Source organism: Anastrepha ludens, chromosome 3 (assembly GCF_028408465.1).
Source record: "Anastrepha ludens isolate Willacy chromosome 3, idAnaLude1.1, whole genome shotgun sequence".
NCBI classification, from domain to species: Eukaryota; Metazoa; Arthropoda; class Insecta; order Diptera; family Tephritidae; genus Anastrepha; species Anastrepha ludens.
This window is the reverse complement of record NC_071499.1, coordinates 122226596-122247089: the sequence shown is the minus strand read 5'-3', so window position 1 is coordinate 122247089 and position 20494 is coordinate 122226596. Positions and strand designations below refer to the sequence as shown.

The window sequence follows — 20494 nt, the reverse complement described above, 5'->3', positions numbered from 1 at the left end:
CCTAAAGGCACCTGGGACTCTTCCTCCCTTCATTGCAGTATAAAACTCAGCTTCCTGAATCTGCTTAAAGTCTGCTTTGACATATGTTTCGTCGTCCATAACCACACAGCCATATTTATCGATGTCTTGACTATATTATTTTACGCACCTACTTTAGCACTTTTATTTGATTTATAATTTCGATCGAGTGCTAAAATTTATTTATATAATGGTAAATCTTCACTTTTGGGCACTTTTTCCAGTAACTTTTCGACATGTTGACCAGTTTTGCAGTATCTCGAAGTGTACGGTAAGGTTTTTTTCGCAATAATGACACCACTTCTTTGGCTTGTGACGGCCACACAAATCCTTTTTTGTTCCACTTTCAGGCCTTCGTTCAACCGACAAGGTTTTATTAAATATTTGTGACTATTTAAATTTTTTGCTATGACATTGTGCGACATTTTTCTTCGCAATGCCCACACTTAACCGAACAAATTTTGAAGAATTTTTAAATCAATTACGAGAAAAAGTCCATGTGTTTCAATTATGAAACCCACTGTATGCACTGTATTTAAACTTCAGAACTTAACTGTATGTAGAAACACAATTTAAGTTCTACATTTTTTATGACATTCCTTTAATGTATCTTAATTTTCATAAAAAAATCTAAATTTTAAAATTGTTGCGAGTCTTAGGTAGAAGAGCCTATCGCAAGTTGCAATTATCGAAATTCATTTATGATTAAATCAGAGCGCATTTTTGTGCCCACCACTGTGCCGTCTGTCGTTATGATGATTTCAAATTGCTTGTGAGAGTCTGAGAACAGCAACCAATGCCGACCAAATGTACAAAAGCCACTCTTAATGGATGTGAATGTATAAAATAGTAAACTTCTACTAGAGCCACTCACAAACATACGTAGTGTCGGCGCAGCACAATGCCGTTCAAGTGTAAATGTATTGCAGCGTGATTTCGGAAAATTGTTAATACTTTTAATAGCAACAAAATAAAAATTGGTGTGGCGCAGATACTATTTCGTCTCGTAAAGTCGGTTCAGAACAGTAAAAACTGTGAAAAATAAAAACAAAAAATTTTAATTAAAAAAACAGTTTGCCTAATAAATGACTTTTTATACAGTAATATTTGGTTATTTGATTGCAAATAACTGCTTAGCAGAAGAGCAGAAAAAATTCACCAAAAGGAGGACAAACAAAAATTTTACTATGGTAAGAATAAACTCGTAAATTACAGATTTTTGCTGCAATGAAAAGAGGAAATGTTAGAATTTAATTGATTAAAAACAAAAAAAAAAATTAAAAATTAAATAGTTATTTACAATAAAATAAAATAAAAAAATAAAATAAAAATAAAATAGAATAAAATTAATTAAAAAAAATTAAATTAAATTAAGTGAAACCGAATTATTGTAAAAAACCAAACTGTAAGTATACAAAATAGATTTAAACTGTGAAAAATGATATTGCTAAAAAGTTATGTTAAACTTTTCTAAACAAAAAAATATACAAAGTGAAAAATAGTTCATAAAAACTATAAAATGTGCGTAACAAAAACAAAAAAAAACAGCACAAAAGCTAAGAAAGAAATTATACAGAAATATAACAAATTTAATTAAAAATAAAAATAAAAAAATGCAATTCAATAAATGAAACTTTAAGTATAAAAAACAGATAAAAAAATAAATTTAAACTGAAATTAAATAAAAATGGTATTTCTGTAAAGTTAAAAGAAAAAAGACCCAAAATGAGTAGTGCATAAAAAGGAAAAGGTGCTTAGCAACAAATTGCCATTTCTATACCTGGAGATCCTTCACCAGCCGCAGCCACTGACCCGTACAATAGCCTGCAGCTTCGCTGCCACAGAAAATATTTCCATGGTACCGGAAAATAAACAAAATAAAATAACATTAAAAAATAAATAAAATAAAGTTACATAAAATCACATAAAAAAGAAAAAAAAGTAAAAAAAGTAGAATTTAATATAAAATAATAAAAAATATGTGATTAAATTTTATTAAACTAAATTAAATGAAAGAAAATAAAATAAAGCAACACCAAATTACGCATAAAAAGTTAAAAAAGCACAATAAAATGAAATCAAATAAAATAAAACTAAATGTAAAAAAATGTTAGCCATACCCTCGCCCTGAAACAACTTCCTGATCTCTAATAGAAGTGCAAGTGGAAAAAAAATGTATGTAAGGTAAAAAAATATTTAAAAGTGCATCATCATGGAGAGGCAACCGCCGCTTTAAGCCAGTCCCTGAGCAAATAATCGAGGGCTGTTAAGTCACATGATCGCAACGGCCAATTGATGAACGCTCGCCGCGAGATGACCCAGTTGTCTAGTTTCTTCTTTACAACTTCGGGTGTTGCGTCACTTGCATGGCATGTAGCGCCGGTATTATTGAGCTCTGCCCACAAACAGTCGATTAACATCGCTCTATACTGAGTGTCAATGACGGTAATGGTGACTCCTTTGGTTCGCTGATGCCGCCATGCCATTAACTGTACCCTAGGTTGGTAGCACTTCTCGCTAGCGTCTTCTATTCGGACCAGTAACAGCAACTTTGCTTGTTGACAAAGCTGCTGAGCCAAAACTGGGCCCCGACCGCGTGATGATTCTTTCACCGAAATCCGGATTTGTGTATTAGCACCTGAGCCGGTATTTCGGTATAATATTTTTTAATAAATTCCACACGTTCCGCAAGCGTGAAGCCATGCATGATGAAATGGCGAGCCTACTAAATATTCTGACAGCTGAATGCCATTAGTAACTTTAACAGTAAAAATATTAATAAATATCTAATGATCCTTTAAAATATATATATGGGTGTGTGTATGTACATTAGGAGGGCTCAAAAAATGTTTTTTTTCTTGATGCTAACCCCCAAATTTGCTCTATTGCCAAACAAGTTAGATGCCTATAATTTTATTTTATTTTTTATTTATTTAAATTTCGCGTGCCCCCAAATGCTTTGAAAATTACCAAAAGAAATTTACCAAAAATAAAAAAACGGGATAAATATTTTTTATTTTTATTTAAAATTTTTTTTTTCATTTTGACAGTTTTCAGAGCTTCCAAAAAAATAGGTAAAATATTTGTATATAGTGTTTTAAGTGAATCATATCAGTTTTTGAACATTTGTTAAAGGAAATTAAAAGAGGAGATTAGGTTAGGTTAGGTGAAGTGGCTGTCCTTCTATGTACCTAGGCCAGTTATAGGCCCCTTGTGATACCACCGTAACTATCTTATTCTTACTCTACTTGGTCCTCTTTCAGCCATTGTGTGGCTTTTAGAAAGCTGGCTGTACTAGTTTGAGATTCGCAACATCCGCAATGTTGTTCAGAACTTTTTAACTGTTTCCAGTAGTAGTGTGTCTGCCTATTAAAAGTTTACATGTTGCCAAGGGCATGGGTATGTCGATCTAGACCTGACTAATTTGGAGTGAGGAGCCCAATCTAGCTAACTCATCTGCCTTTTTTGTTGTTCTTTAAAGGTGTAAAAGCAATCGAAGGTCTTAGTCAGTGTGGGACGCACTAAAGGCACCTCAAGTCCGACATCATCCTACAGGGATATCGTTTTGGTAATCACATCTGGAGGCATCAATCGTCAGTTACTTTCGTCTGCTCTTCGACTTACAGCATTTTATCAATGCAGCAGTTGTTGTTGCTGCCGCGTTGGTCTCTCATCATTCCTTCGCCTCCAATCAATGTTGCGAAGTTTCACGATAATTCGTGTTGCAAAAATTTGTATTGCCCTCCACTTTTCATCCAACTCAAGTATTTGTGGGACTAGATTATTGAGCGTCAGTAACACACCAGTTTTTTTTTTACTAGTAAAAAAAATTTACTTTTTATTTAAAAAAATTGTATTCTTTATTTAAAAGAAAAGTTGTGATTTTTATTTTTATTTAGAAAGAATTGTATTTTTCATTTAAAAAAAATAGTTTTTTTAGTTTTTTAAAATTTTTTTTTATTTCTAAAAAAATTCTACTTTTTTTTTTAACAATTTTTTTATTAACATTTTTGTTTTTGAGTCGCTCTTATGTTATATTATATACTAAAAACTAAAAGAACAACCAAAATAGATAAGTATTTAAAATATTTCATACTGACGATCGTAAGAGTTTTTATTTTTATTTTTTATAATTTTTTTTTTGTTTTTGTTGCAAAAAGAAATATTATAACACCAAAAATATAACATAAACAACGAGGCACGCTAAAAACTTAGCCTTTAATTTTTTATATTTTTATTTCATATTTTTTGGCTTTGACACTCGTTCACGCTGATATTTTTGGTTTGTAAGTTTTGATTTTCTTTTTGTTTTGTTTTTGTTTTCGTTATTATCTTTAATTTGTTTGACTTTTTTGTTTTGGTTTGTTATGAAAAGTGAATGCACAGTAAGGATGATAATCGTTAGAATAGCAATAACAACAACTGGTAATTTTCTGCTCAATTGCAAGCCCCTGCGGCCAATTCCATTTCACGACATCAGATGCGCGTTGATGCGAATTTGCGCAGATGTACATATATGTGTGCACTTATGCATAGGTATGTGTGTAGGTATGAGTATGCGCTTGTGCATTTTACTTTGTATGCGCATATGCGGTTGCTGTCTGTGCTCTGTGAGCTGACCACGTGATGGTGGCGTTGCAGCGCAGTGGGCCAAATAAATTTAGTGCACTAATGGCTACAGCTGCACTGCCAATTTTATGAGCATACATACGCGTACATACACACACATGTGAATGACTTGTTAAAATCACATTTAGACATAGTTGCTGTATTCAAGTTACGCAATTTTGCACTTAAAATTTCGGCTGATCCATGGCAAGCGATTCTTAAAGATTCCATATATTTAAGATTTGTGCTTTGGATTTGTTTTTTCTACAGGGTGCATGCGTTATTTGAGGATATGCATCAAGATATGTTGCTATAATTTCCGGAAACCATTATTTTTCTAATTGCTTTTTTTTTAGATAAGACATTGATACTACAATTAAACTCAAGAAATGAAAAGACATGCAGTACTTGTCGCTAAAAGCGATAAGTTCTAATAGTAAAAAATTTAAAATTCTTAAATTAATTCGCCGTGAATTAGAAGCATTAGGCCACGATGTAGAAGCTGTTCCAAAGCACAAAAAAACACGAGTAACATTCTGACACTTCCCGATCTGCAGAATTTATTCCCTTGCGAGGGGGCTTAAGGTTTCTGAAGCTCTTATCCGTCCAGTTGTCCATGAATATCTCTTGTATAAATCCTATGCATCCAACAGTAACGACGCACTGTGGAGATTAACGAATGAGGAGCCCATCCTTAGGCAAATCAAACGCAGAAAGTGGCGATGGAAAGGGCACACATTGAGTAATCCACTATATAGCATCACGAGAACGGCACTGGACTGGAACCCTTAAGGAAACAGAGGTCGCAGTCGATCAAAAATTACTTGGAGAAGGTCGATGCTGCCCGAACTAGCAGATGCCGACATCTCATTGAACGGTGCAAAAATAACAGCACATAACCGTGTACGATGGAAGAGTCTTGTCGAGAGAGGCGTGAACAAGGAAACAAATCCTATATTACGCACAAAAGATAGTTTAAGTCGGAGCAAACCCGCGGCCAACGAGTTATCCGATCAAAATGCCTTTTAAGTGAAAGTAAATACCTAATAGCGCTTGAAATGTTAAGGTTCTTTTCCGACAAAAAAAAGTTTAATCAAGACCAAAACACCAACCACAGAAGTGACCAGAATAACAGTTGGCTATGTTCTAATCCTACAGGGATTCCTTTTGCCATGCACGCAAAGTTCACAGCCACTGTTCTGGACTTAGGTGTTGTGAGCAAAGAAGGGCATGCCCTTTACTCAAATATTTCGAGTAAATTCTGCTGCATATATCAAAATTCTCGAGACAGTAGCGAAACCCCGAATGGATAGTGTACGTGGTGGCAGCCCATACATCCTGCAACAAAACTCTGCTCCCTCACACAAAGCGATGGTGGCACTCGATTGGTTGGCTGAAAATTTCCATCATCATATAAGGCCACACTTATGGCCGCCTAACTTCCAAGATCGCGCTCTCCGCTGGATTACTACGTAAGACGCGTAGTTGGGAGTTTTTCTTTTTTGCTGTGAGGTTGGGTTAAAAATGCCTTCGCACCATATAGTAACCGTCGCTACTACGCGTGTGGTGGTTCCGCTAAAAATGTTCCTCTTCTGCTTTTGGATTTCTCCCTCCACCCCGGGACTGCTTCCGCATTGCTTCGAGGTAGAGGGCCAAGACGGCGTCCTAAGAAGAAGACTTACTTACTCACCCTGCGTTCAGGGTCGTCTGGCTCGAAAAACCTATGCTCAATGCTCTTCAGCATAAGATTCCATTTCTCGCCTCTTTTTTCGAATAATATCCTTCACGAAATTTGCGACGGAATTACATTTTTCTTCAGGAGTTACCTCTCGCATTTAAAGAAAGTATGTTCCGCACCATCATATTCAGTATCTCCATAAATGCAGTTTGGTAGGTTCACCTTTTCCATTCGCCACAAATACTTGCGAAAGGACCCATGTCCGAACAAAAACTGTGTGAGGTAATAATTAACCTCACCGTGCTTTCTTTCTACCCACTTTTTGAGATTGAGTATTAGTCTCGCTGTCCATCTACCGTACCGTTCAGAGTTCCATCTTGCCTGCCAAAGTGTGAGCGTTTGAATTATAATGTCGGAGAAGTATGGTCCTGAGAGTTTTGTCACCCATCTCCGTTTGCGCTCTTGTGCTAGAATATCTATAGGGATGGTTCCGCTGATAACTAAAACCGCTGCTTCAGATACTGTTATGTATGAGGAAGCCACTCTGAGTGCGCAGATGCGTTGCACAGATTGCGGAGTGGCATCGAGTACTTGTATATCTACTTCTAAAGGGCCGCGTCTGTTGGTTAGAAGGATTAGCTCTGTTTTATCTGTGGCCAGCTTTAATCCATGATCTTCTAGCCATGTCTGAACTCGGATCATCACCTGCGTGAACTTCCTTTTGGCTTGGTCAGTATTTTGAGCTCAGAAAGGAAATCAAGCAACTTAAAGATAAAAAAGCTCCAGGCTTCGACCTTATAACTGCAGAAGTTTTAAAACAATTGCCAAATAAAGCCCTAAAACGATTGGCTTATCTTTTCAATACAGCTATTAAACTAAAATATTTTCCTGGACTGTGGAAAGTTGCGGAAGTTATAATGATTCCAAAACCAGGAAAAGATCCTCACGACGTGTCTTCATACCGTCCGATTTCTCTGTTATCACAAATATCCAAGTTGTTTGAAAAACTAATATTCCTCAGGTTGAAACCCATTATTGAATTAAAAGATCTAATACCTTCTCACCAATTTGGTTTCCGAAGTAAACACTCCACGTTGGAACAAGTCCATAGAATAATATCAGAAATCGAAAAAGCATTAGAGGAAAAGAAGGTATGTTCAGCAGTTTTCCTCGACGTCGCACAGGCGTTCGATAAAGTATGGCATGAAGGCTTGATTTACAAATTAAAGACTTGCCTCCCATACCAATATTGTAGTCTGCTGGAGTCATATATTACTTCAAGATATTTAAGAATTAAACAGGGAAAGGAATATTCTGAACTGGTTGAAATAAAAGCCGGCGTACCACAAGGTAGCATCCTGGGTCCAATCCTGTATATTCTTTATACCCGAGATTTACCACTAATGGCAAATTGTTTAAGTGCCACCTTCGCTGACGACACTGCAATTTTATGTGTTGAAAAGACAGAAGAAAAAGCTGCAAGGAACCTTCAAACTGCAATCGACTCTATGGTATCATGGACGAGAAAATGGGGAATCAAACTCAATAACAGTAAATCCATTCACGTGAATTTTACAAATAAAATTACAAAATACCAACCAATAATGATTTCTAATGAAAAAGTCCCATTCGCTAATACTGCAAAATACCTAGGTATTACCCTAGATGCGAAGTTGCGATGGAAAGAGCATATAAAAATAAAACGAAATGAGCTTAACATCAGGCTAAACAAAATGAACTGGCTAATTGGATGGAAATCGCATTTATCCATATATAACAAATTATTGCTCTATAAACAAACATTAAAACCATTATGGGCCTATGGTGCACAGCTTTGGGGTTGCGCCAGTGAAGAAAATATCAATGTAATACAACGCTTTCAAAACAAAGTGCTGAGAATCATCGTTAAAGCACCCTGGTACGTCAGAAATGCTGATATTCATCGGGACCTTAAAGTTAACACTGTAACTGAAGAAATTAAGAAAATAGCAGAAGCGCATCAAATTCGACTTCAAGGGCATGTAAACGAAGAAGCTAGGAGCATCCTTAGTAACCCGTGCCCAGTTCGAAGATTAAAGAGGAAAAAACCACATGAACTTGCTGGCTATTAACAGAAAATAAGAAATATTGTTTGTAATTTCTTTTTATCAATTGTAATTTATTTTCGAATCAAACTGCTCGTTAGTTTCTGAACTAGTTGTAGTGTAATTAAACATTGTAATTTACTTATTATGTTTGAAATAAAAAAAAAAAAAAAAAAAAAAAAAGTATTTCGAGCGATTATTGCAGCTGCAATGTCATCTGCGTATCCCACTAAATGCTCATCCTCAGGCATTTCTATTCGAAGGATTTCATTCCAAAGTTCAGGTCCGAATATTGATCCTTGGGCCGCACCTACTGTTATTTGTTTAGTCTTACATCCTTCTCGCGTTTCATATAAGAGCACGCGATTGCTTAGATAGCTACGAATAATCTTTAGTAGATTGTTCGGGATCTTGAATTCTACCTTTAAGGCTTAAGGGCTTGGAATGGTTTCCGGAATCGTAACGAGGAGGTTATTGCTGCTAGTGGACATTTTATTGAATGACTTTATACATATAAGTCAATGTTGTGTAAAAAATTCGTGATGTTTCATTAAATTTTGTTAAAAATAAAAGCTAATTAGTTTTACTTTTAGTTGTTAAGTTGTTGGAAATTACCGTACCCTGTATATTAAATTGCTTGCATTCTGCGCAAAGCATTCAGGTATGAAGTGTCTTTGCTGTCATTTGAGCTCCATTATTAAGTATTTGGTAGTAGCAGTAAAAAAATATTTGGTACGCTGCATGACTCTGTACTAAGACGAAAAAATGAACAGATGTGAATTTTTCAAGAAAGAAAAAAAAAAAACAAAAAAATACAATAGTATTTAACAAAAAAAATACTGTATCAAGTGAATTGCATTATTTGTGGAACATATCGCCAGTTCAGGTACCCAACTAACAGCTCGCGCTGTGATGTTCGTCGATGTGACATCGCATCACTACTCGTCCATTCAAATAAATAAAACATCACATGATCAAACATCAGGTGGCGTGTGACCATCTGGTAACGCATAAGCCATGCATTGAAAAATCGCATAAATGAATGTCAGATGATATCACAATAGATTTCAATAAATAAAAAAATGTGCTAAGAGATAAAAAGGCTACATATCAGAGGAAAAATATCATACGATATGAATCACATGATATGAGTTTTTCTTATTGCAACATCTGGTTGGTGAATTTTTTATAAAATTTTATTTATTATTTGATTCTTTGATTTTCAAAAAACAATTTTTTTTCCAAGAAAAATTTTCACGAAAGATTTAAAAAGATTTGTATACAAATACAAAAAACAAAAAATGAAAAAAAACGATAACTTTTGTTATCAAAAATGGCGCAAGAAACTGCATAGATGTTGCAAGCGACTTAGCGCCATTGAGAAGTTTAATCACCTCCGCCTCCAAAACAAATAAGCATTTCACCTCAAAAGATGAGAGACACTTTAGTGCAATTTGATTCTCACTTAGAATGGCCCTGCACACATATCCCTTGGCTGTAAGATGTTCAGGCTCAGAGAGTTGCTAATCTGCTACAAATGATCGCAGCAACTTTAGCTTCTCTTTCAAGTACAGAGTTTCTTGTTGTTGTATAGTATGTATTAGCATAAAACATTACGCATACATGTTTTGGTAGTGCCGCTGAAGTGGCAGCATTTGGCGTGACTTAAATCTGGGATATTCTGACAACGGAAAACCGACTGTCAGGGGAACGCCAAGTGCATGAGTGTTTCATTACAGGGATCGGCACCAGAGACCTGCATGGCTCACTGTTTTCTTGAGTTGTTCATACGCTAAATTTCTTGCTCACATTCAGTCAACTGAACCAAAATATTTGGTCAAGTGCAGTTAGCTCATGCAGGCGAACGCGTAGTTCAGCTCAGTCAACACGTATGATCTAATGTCTTCGGCTCAAATCTAATCATTGAACAAAAAGCAGCATTGAATGAAATTAGCATCGGCCTTTGCGTTCAAACGATCAAAATTGTTCAAAGAAGTAATTGTCATTATTGTAAATAGCACATGTTCGAGCAAACGAGCGTTGGCGTACAATGTACGCTGTAAATTGCGTTTCGTATTTGAAAGGATTAGTTGGTTTCAGCAATGTTTCCTTATTTACATTATTTTCTTTCGAGTTTTATTATAAGTTTTAAGAAAAAAACAAATATGAAAATGTAGTGTTTTTGCTTTAAAATTTTGCTTTTACTTTGCTATCGTTAGTTACAAGCTCATTTGGCTCTATAGCCCTTTTATTCTTGCTCAAAAAAATGAATGTATAGCCGAACGAGCAAATACCCGAAACGGCTGCTATGAAGACGATTGGTGATAACATCGGAGAGCTAAAACGCAGCACATGATTTCATTGAGCTGAAATAAACAATGACAATAACTTATTTGAACAAGTTCGATCATTTGAACGCAAAGGCCTGTTTTTTTGTTCAAGCGAAGCGTATGAATGTTTTACACTGAGCCGGTGCAGTTCTCTGATCGGCACTCGAAGTGTGGTGCACGGGCATCAGCTGTTGGCTAAATGACAGTCCAGAGTATTGCTTACAAGCGCGCAAGCATTTTACCGAAAGTAAACACGAAAAAAGAAAATCAGTAATGGATTTCAAACGTGGCATTATATTTGGCTGGGAAATCACAACCAGCGATTGTTCGTGAGTTCGAGCAGCTTAAAGTAAATCAAGTTTTTGTTTCTCGCACCATTACTCGTTACAATGATACTGGTAACATCGCGAAACGTCATGAAAGTAGTCATCAAAAGACTCCAACGTCACGTGAAGAGGTTCAAAAAGTGCAGAAGTGACTTCAGCGAAGTCCCCGACGAAGTACCAATCAAATGGCGAAAGAACTGAAAATATCTGACCGTAGCCTCCGCCGCATACTGAAAACTGATCTCAAAGTCAAGCCTTACAAGATTCAAAAGGCGCATGATCTCACACCAAAGCAGCAACAAGTCAGACTTGAGAGAGGCGAAGGAGTTGCTTCGTTTGGTCGAAAGCCGACAATTTCTGAACATTGTGTGTTCTGACGAGAAAATTTTTCAAATTGAGCAATTCGTAAACTCTCTACAAACGATGGGGTTTTTTGACTGACCGTTCATAAGAGAATTTGAGTCATCGATTGGCCACCAAGAGGCAGCACCAGCCACAGATAATGGTTTGGGCGCTGTAACTGCAAATGGGCGCTATCCAATTGTTTTCGTCGAGTCTGGTATCAAGGTAATTGCGAAATAGTATCTGGAAAGTATTCTGGAGGTTGCTTTGAAGCCGTGGGCAAGGAAACATTTCTATGGCAGACCATGGACGTTTCAACAGAACACGACACCGTCTCACAAACCTCGAGTGAATCAAGAATGGCTAAAAAACAACATTTCGAACTTTATAAAGTCCACACAATAGCTCTCAAATTCGTTAGACGCGAATCCGATGGATTATTCTCATTGAGCCATTTTGGTGAGCAAGGTCCGTACTAAAAAATTCACCAGCATCGGGGCCCTGAAAAAAGACATTGCCCGCGAGGGGGCCAAAATACCTGCAAGTCACATTCGGGCAGCTTGCGATTCGTTTCTGGACCATTTCAAGGCCATAAATTATAAATTGATTGATTCTTAATTTTGTATTATTTTCACACATTTTTTACTTTGAATTGAATAAAAGTAATTTTCCAAACTAAATGTATGGCTGTTTTTAATTGTATTCTTATTGTTCACTACCTTTTATGTGAATCTTCTGGATATCGTCCATCAATTCATGAGCTTAAAGGAGCTATCAAAAACAAAAAACACTTCCAGCACTATTGCGAAGGTGTAGCGAAAGGATGAGTATTGAAGCTGATAATAAAAAACTCGTCATGCCTCATTTTAGATTTATGCTATATTAGACTTATATTCTGCAGTGAAAAAGTTAGCAAGCCAAAATAAAAAAAAAAAATTCATTTATAAATAAAATTCGTTTTTTTATTCAATGTAATTTCGCTCATCTTCAAAATCTCTCACCCTATCCCAATGATCCTTCAATATTTTCATACCATCTCTTAAAGGAATTTCCAGAAGCTCTACAAAATACTGTTCGAATACGATGCTAATTGTGCGAACAGATCGATTTGTTATCCTTAATATACAATATGGAGTGGTCTTTCATCTAAGGCACTTCTGATATCAACGATTTCATGCTTCGTCAAACCAGAGAATGTTAATGAGATGAGAAGGCGCAAATGTTACTGTTAACAATTTTTAGTACAATTGAGATTTGAAAGGTTTGTAGTAAGGGATTTTCGAACACCGACTTTATAGACACCACACTGAGTTTTGAGCACACAAAAATTGAAAACACCGCACATTTTTCACTTCAACACAAAAAATATTTCTCACCTCGACATTAAACCAATTAAATTTGTACTATTTTCGTATTTTTGAAACAATAAGTCAATACGTAAAATTTATTTCACAATTTTTTTTTCGTTTACATTATACAAAAAAAAAATTTTAAAAAATGGGCTCTGGAAATTGATATCGAATCTAACATGTGCTAGGCATGTGATAAGCGCATACATAAAATTTATTACACAACTTTTTTTCGATTACATAAAAACATAAAAAATAAAGTTAGAAAAAATAAAGTAAATTGGTGCCGGTAATTAATGCCAAGTCATACATGTGGCAGGGATAAAGGTGCGGTGCGTTGTGATACAAAGCTGTGGATATCTTACATGCGACGGTGACCGTTTTTAATATATTTTCTGAAATTCATGACGTTTTTTCATTACATGCACGAATGAATGTACAGACTAAGTATTTACTTAATGAAAGTATATAACACTACCTAATATAATACATAAGTACATACACTTGTATGTACTATGTGCATGTTAATAGAAAGTATTTGTGTCACATATGAAATAATGGTTTAAGATAAACCAACACTATTTTCGAATAGTCGAGAAAATTGGCAATTGGGCGGCTCATTTTATGAATGAAAGTACTTTGCTCTTAGAAATATGAGCTCGCGTTTATGAATGATTTTTTTGTTTTTGTACTATATAATATTCTATCCAATCTATAAATAACCATTTGTGGAACAACATGAAGACGCACACCATAAATAGGAGGAGGAGCTCGGCCAAACACCCAAAACGGGTGTACGCGCCAATTATATAATATATATATATATATATATATATATATATAATATTCTAAATTGTTCAGCGCCGTGGCGACTAAAAGAGTCATGCCCGCTGCGACTGCGTATACTATATGAATGGATTTTGGTTTTGTCGCTGGATTTTGGCTTTGGACGACATACGCATGTTGAGGTATGTGTTTTTGTTGTGTTCTAGAACATTTTGGAATGCGTGGCCTTTGCGTTGCACTTGCTGCTGCTTTTGCGTCAATCAAAGTATTTGGTTTTTGTAAGTACAATATTAGGAATATCGTCTGCCGGTAGGAAATCAAGAAGGGAGCGCTGTGCTCGCGCATATATGCATGTGTGTATGAACGTACATGGATGTAGTTACATATGAAATTGAAATACAACATAAAGTAAGTGTTGGTTTATCTTGAACCATTATTTTATTTGTGACACAAGTACTTCCTATTAACATGCACATAGTACATACATATGTATGTATGTATTATATACTTTCATTGAGTAAATACTTAGTCTGTACATTCATTCGTGCATGTAATGAAAAAACGTCATGAATTTCAGAAAATATATTAAAAACGGTCACCGTCGCATGTAAGATATCCACAGCTTTGTATCACAACGCACCGCACCTTTATCCCTGCCACATGTATGACTTGGCATTAATTACCGGCACCAATTTTTTTTATTTTTTCTTACTTTATTTTTTATTTTTTATGTAATCGAAAAAAAGTGTAATAAATTTCATGTATGCGCTTATTATTTCAAAAGTAACAAAATATTAAAAAAATAGGCAATCGCAGAAATAAACGCACCGCGAATTTTTCCTCGCCACATGTTAGACTCGATATCAATTCCCGGCGCCCATTTTTTTTCAATTTTTTTTTTTTATAATGTAAACGAAAAAAAATTTGTGGAATAAATTTTACGTATTCGCTTATTATTTCAAAAATACGAAAATAGTAAAAACTTTATTGGTTTAATGTCGAGGTGAGAAATATTTTGTGTGTTAAGGTGAAAGATGTGTGGTGTTTTCAATTTTTTGTGCTCAAAACTCAGTGTGGTCTCTATAAAGTCGGTGTTCGAAAATCCCTTACTACAAACCTTTCAAATCTCAATTGTACTAAAAATTGTTAACAGTAACATTTGCGGCCTCTCATCTCATTAACATTCTCAGCTGGAAACACGTTTTATTTGCAAATGAAGCAAAATATTTCGGTCAGATGGACAATCATAAGTCATAATCATAAGAAGACCCAATGAAGAGTTGCTGGATAAAAAACGTACATCGATAATGGTACTGGGTTGTATGTCCTCTGCAGGTACTGGAAATTTGTGCTTCATTAACGGCAATATGGACCACAAAGAATACCTAACAGTTATGTAAAAAAATTTCGTTGAAAGTGCTGGAAAGTTGAGAACTAAGGGGGGCATCCTATCAGTGGCTTCAAAAAAGGTGTTTTTTTCAATTTTTTTAGAGACGAAAAAAGCGACACACAGGAATAATCTTTTGCAATTATTTGAGGCATGATTGAAGAGTAATAAACAATTTTTTGACATAAATAAAAAAAAAAAATGGTGGAGATATGAGGAATCTCGCACAGCTTCTCGTTGTGCGCTAGTAAAACGGCGTGAAAGATTGCGGTCGTATTTTTCACCTGAAACACAAAAGAAGAAATATTGTCTTATTCAGAAGGCTTCCAGCATATAATAGACTACTCTTGTATAAAAATATGAAAAAATGAACACACAATTAACTATTGAAAGAAAGTGCTTTTTTCGCTATATTTTTCAAAAAAGGTGTTAAATAACATTAAAAAATGATTTTTTTTTGTATTTTGTTAGTTAATTAGTTGCACATTTTAATTATCTTTATATAAATTATCGGTTTGAAACGACAACTTTCGTCGTTTTTTTTTAATCTCACACGCCATTTTCAAAAACATGGTTTTAAGAAAATGTGTTTCAAAGTTTTAAGAAGGTAGACAGTATACTCACACGAGGGACGGTACACAGGCGTGTAACTCCGAAATCACTTTGAATTCCGCTATATAATTTTGAGGTCATATTCTCCTATGATATATCTATCGGTTGCAGTAAAAAAATCGATTTTTTGAAGCCGACTGATAAGAGGCCCCCCTTAAGGACAATTTCCAGCACTATTAAGACAACCATCTCGAACATAAGGCTCTTCATGTCCGTCTATGGCTTATATACAACTACCCTAAAGTACTTCAAACACCTCCACAATCTCCAGACATCAATGAAAGTGAGCATCTGTGGGCTCATTTGGAAAACCAACTGAAAAAGCATGTTACTAGAAACACGAGAGACCTAGAAGATGCTATTAAAGAAGAGTGGGGGAAAATAGATCCTTGAACATGCAAGAAGCTGGTCGAATCCGTGCCAAGCAAACTGAATGCTGTGAGAAAAAATAAAGGCTTGCCGACTAAATATTAATTATATTGTTTTTTCTTAAATATTATCTGCTCTACGAACTTTAATTTATATAAATATCCGAGTGCTTTTTTGTCATGGATTTTGCTAAGTTTTTATGTTTATATTTTCAGTGTACGAATGAGTTGAAGCTCGTTTATGTTTTTTGTAGTTTTGAAAAATGCGCTTGAAGAACGAAAGTAAATGTGACACATAAGCGCATGAGATTTGCTTTTTAATATTTTTTATTTATTTATTTAAAAGAGTAACAGTTATTAAGAACTATTCCACTTACGAAATAAGCCCTGGCTACCAGGGCCTTTGGCTTAAGGTATCTTAAGCTAGAGTTATAATATAGATAAGTAACTATACAAGAGGATGGGAGAGGGTAGTTGAGGAACTATTAGAAGATTAGTGGGTAGTGCGGGTTTGAGTGGAGTATAATTTTATATATAGTTTTTGCAAAGAGTTTAAGTTTTAATTTAGTTAGTTTAATAAATTTACAAATTAAGTTAATGCTATTGTCATATGGGTTGTTGAGTAGACTCGAAAGTTCAAGGTTAGGATGAATTGCATTTCTATTGTACTCCAATCCTGGGCAGGTATCGAGGCGGTGTGTTGTCGGAGTTGCAAAAAGGGCAGTCCGGTTTGACTCTGCCGTTTAGGATGTGGCTATAGTGTGACCGATTCGAAGGCGTGTAAATATCTTGAGGCTCTGAGAAGATATGTGTGTAGGATATATGGGCTTGATGCCAGTAAGATTGTACTTTTTGTAGCAGTGTCGGCAATTAATCCATTGATTATTGTACGCATCCTGAAGAGATTTTAGTATAATTTTCCGAATATCTTTGATAGTAAAATATACACTAAAGTGAAGGGGTTCTTTGGCGGCATCTTTGGCTCTAGTATCAGCGCACTCGTTGCCTTGTATTCCGACATGACCCGGAACCCACATGATCCTTATGGAATTTTTATTTCATAAGATAATATTTTGGATTTTAATATATATTTTTTTTTTGTTTAAAACCATAGCATTTGGGTGGCCGAGTTCTTTATTGAACCACAGTAACTTCTCTTTTGAACGCTTAACTTTTGTTAATAATTTACCTTCGATAACTAAGAGATTGAGTTGAGCAAAACTACAAAGAAATAATGTTAGGAATTTCAAATATCTTTGCTTTTTTTCTTATTTTCTAATTTGAGATTTTTACTGCATTATTTTTGCTTTCCCGGCTACTTTGTGCAACTGAAATTTCGAGCGCCGTCTGCGAGTGGCCTATATCAATTTTCTTGTGCTACACACAAAAATTTTGTAATGAAGGCTATTCTTGTTTTTTTTTTCTTTGTTATGGTTCCATGTCTTTGTAGATTTACTAGTTTTTATCGTCGTCTTCTGTTGCTATACATAGTTCCAATTTACCTTTAACTACGCATAATTAAGTATTTGTGCACTTGATTGAATGTAGCGAAAAATCGTTGATGACTTTTAGGAGTAACATCAAGTTTTGAAGCGTTTGATTGCTTACATTTGTTCGTTTGAAAAGAAAAAATTGAAAAAACAACTAAATTAAAAAATAATTAAATTAAAAACTAAAAAATAAAATAGTGAAAAAACAAACACAGTGAAAATCATGTCATTGATATCACCGGGCTTAACAACGGAACCACGCTGTTGGTTCTGCCTTTTCCTAACTGGACAAAGAAGCAAAGCGAATTGGTCTGCGGTGAACGAAGACAAAACCAAGTACCTCCTGCCATCAACCGAACCGTGAGTGCACTGGCATATAGGCACCCACGTCACTGTTGACGGTTACGATTGCGAGGTGTAAAAGGCTTTCGTTTATTTAGGAAGCAGCATTAACACCGATATCAATGTCAGCCTGGAAATCCAACACAAACTCTCTCTCTCTCTCTCTCTTGCCAAAAAGTGTTACTTTGGACTAAGTAGGCACTTGAGTAGCAAAGTCCTCTCTCGACCAACAAAACTTAAATTCTATAAATCTCGTCCTAACGTATGGCGCTGAAATGACTGGCGCGCTTTGTTAAACTCGGCCAATATCGCGCCAATCAAGAAGAAAAAGAAGTGAAAATCACAGAGTTAATGCATTGAGTAAATAAAAACAGCGAGTCACTATCTATCAAAAATTGCAAGGTTGGGGAATAAGTGCGGAGCGTTTAATCGAAGACTTTTATTTTAACAAAAAAACATATTTATATCAATAAGTTAATCAATTATATATTCGCCGTTGCTCTTTACAACCTCTTCCCACCTCTCGACCAATTCGTTGATGCCGTTCCGCCAAAAATCGGCTGGACTGCTGTCAGTTTTTAAGGACCTCTTTGTTATCGAAGGTAACGCCCTTCATATGTTTTGACAGCGAGCAGAAAAGATGGTAATCGGTCGGTGCAAGGTCCGGAGAATACGGCGGATGCTTGAGGACCGGACCTCCCGGACTTGTGCAACATGGGCCTGGCGTTCTCGTGAAGCGGTATGGTTTAACCATTTCGATCAGGTCTTTCCAGTCGAATAGTCTCATTCACGCCATGTAGCTCGACAATGTAAAGCTCCTTGTTGAGCGTTTGTTGAGCGTGGTATTCTTTTCGCACATTTCCCAGTGCTCCATGTCCTCCCAGTCCCAACAAACACATATCATGATCGCCTTTGGATGAAGATCCGGTGTGACTCTCGGCTAAGCGTATCTCCTCTAGCCATCCACGCACCCGCTCCTTTCTTTGTTTCATATGCTGATGTATAGGCACATTTCTTACCTCCCTTGACGATTCGGTATAAAAAGCGCAGTTTATGACCGCGTGTTGCTCGATGGCGGGTGAGATGCTGGGAAGCAATTTGAAGATGACTTTCTTTGTTTTTTTCGTTGAGCTAGTGAGGCACCCAGGCTCTCAATTTTTCGTTAAATCATATTGACTGAAGTTGATTGAGAATCATTTTATGATCAGGGGTAATTTTTTCCGCCAATTCCCGACTGGTTTGGCGTCAGTTCTCCTTCAAAGGTGATTTGACGTGTCCGCTGCGGGACGTGACATCGATGTAAAAGTCGCCGCTTTTGAACTTTGCAAACCATTTGCGTGCTGTAGACTCACCTATGATAACTTTTCCATAAACGTCGCAAATGTCTCGGGCTGCTTCCGCAGCTTTGGCAGCATTTTGACCCAGATGAAAGGCAAAGAAGAGCAGCTGTCGAAAATGTTGATTTTTGCCTCCTGAGTATTCCATTTCTAAGCCTCCAAAGTAATAAAAAATTAAATAACTCAAAAATACAATTAACATATTTTTGTAGAGCTGAAAAAGTTCCATCGAATGAATACTTAACCATTGCCAAGCAAGCAAATCGTTGTAAAATAAAAGAAAATATAAAAACGCTATGAAGTTATTCCTCAACCCAATACTTCAATTCAAAATTGAAGATTCGACTGCGAATTGAATTAAATGCGTCAAAATTGAAGATTTTTAATTGGTTCTAATTATTCATATTAAAATATGACTTTTTGAAAGCATAACTGTTAAGTCCGTAACAATTTTGCTTATACATTGAATCATTTGTTTGTGGAGTCCCAGTTATTTTAAGGCGCGTACATACATATGTCGAAAGACCTAAACTTGTTTTTGGCGGCTGCTTTTTTTACTCCTCTATGCTTCTGCGCGCACTTGACACACAGCAGCTAAAACAATCAGCATTCGCTACGACTATCGCGCTTTTAGAAGACGTATTCGCATACATACGAAGATGCCGGCACTGGCCACAACTAAAATTGACTGATCATCAAATATTTGATCTTTCTCAAGTAAATATTCGGCTAATGGACAGCTCAGGCGCGTAAGGTAAGATGTGGTGGGCTCGTTTTCTGAACGCACGAGCCTTTTTTTGATATTGCGATTGCGTTTATGAATGAAATAGTTTTTTTTTTTTGTATTAAAGAACATTTTCGAATGCTTCGTGTGCGCCTATGAAACTATGAAGGTATTGTAAGAGACCCCCTTTTAATCAGCTCTGCCATGAGGGAGACAAAAATATTTGGCGTATCGCATGCAGAGCAGTGATGTCAAAAATTCCTAAGGCACCATAAGTAAAATGCCTGAGTTGCAAAATAAAATAGTTCGGACCCTGTTTCCTCAGCAAAAAACAGACAACATGTCATACATGCAAGCATCTAGAAATTACATCGCAGATAAAACAGCTAAAGAGTTGTACAAACAGCAAAAGTGATTGGAGATCGCAAAACTTCCGGTCCGGATGGTATTCCGCACACAGCACTAAAAGCAGGTATCCTAGAAAATCAAGAGCTATTTGCTAGGGTGATGCAGTTGTGCAAAGTATGTTCCTGAATATATGGATGAGATAAAGACTTGTGCTGCTTCCGAGGCCAAAGAAGGCGCTGGGTATACTAGGATCCTACGAGCCTCTATGCCCACTTGACACGATGGGTAAACTTTTGGAACGGTTTATTAACAATTTACATTAATTAAATTTAACAGTTATTGCCTTTTACTACGAAAATTTTTAA

General features: G+C 36.0%; 1 protein-coding gene across 1 annotated transcript in view; it reads left to right on the top strand.

The window, feature by feature from the left end:
- Positions 1-963: 963 nt before the first annotated feature.
- LOC128858968 (uncharacterized) overlaps positions 964-20494 on the top strand; it is a 38136-nt gene continuing 18605 nt past the window's right edge. The window contains exon 1 of the mRNA XM_054095598.1: positions 964-1208. Coding sequence (XP_053951573.1) covers positions 1104-1208 — 105 coding nt within the window. The 5' untranslated portion in view covers positions 964-1103. The remainder of the gene's footprint in view (positions 1209-20494) is intronic.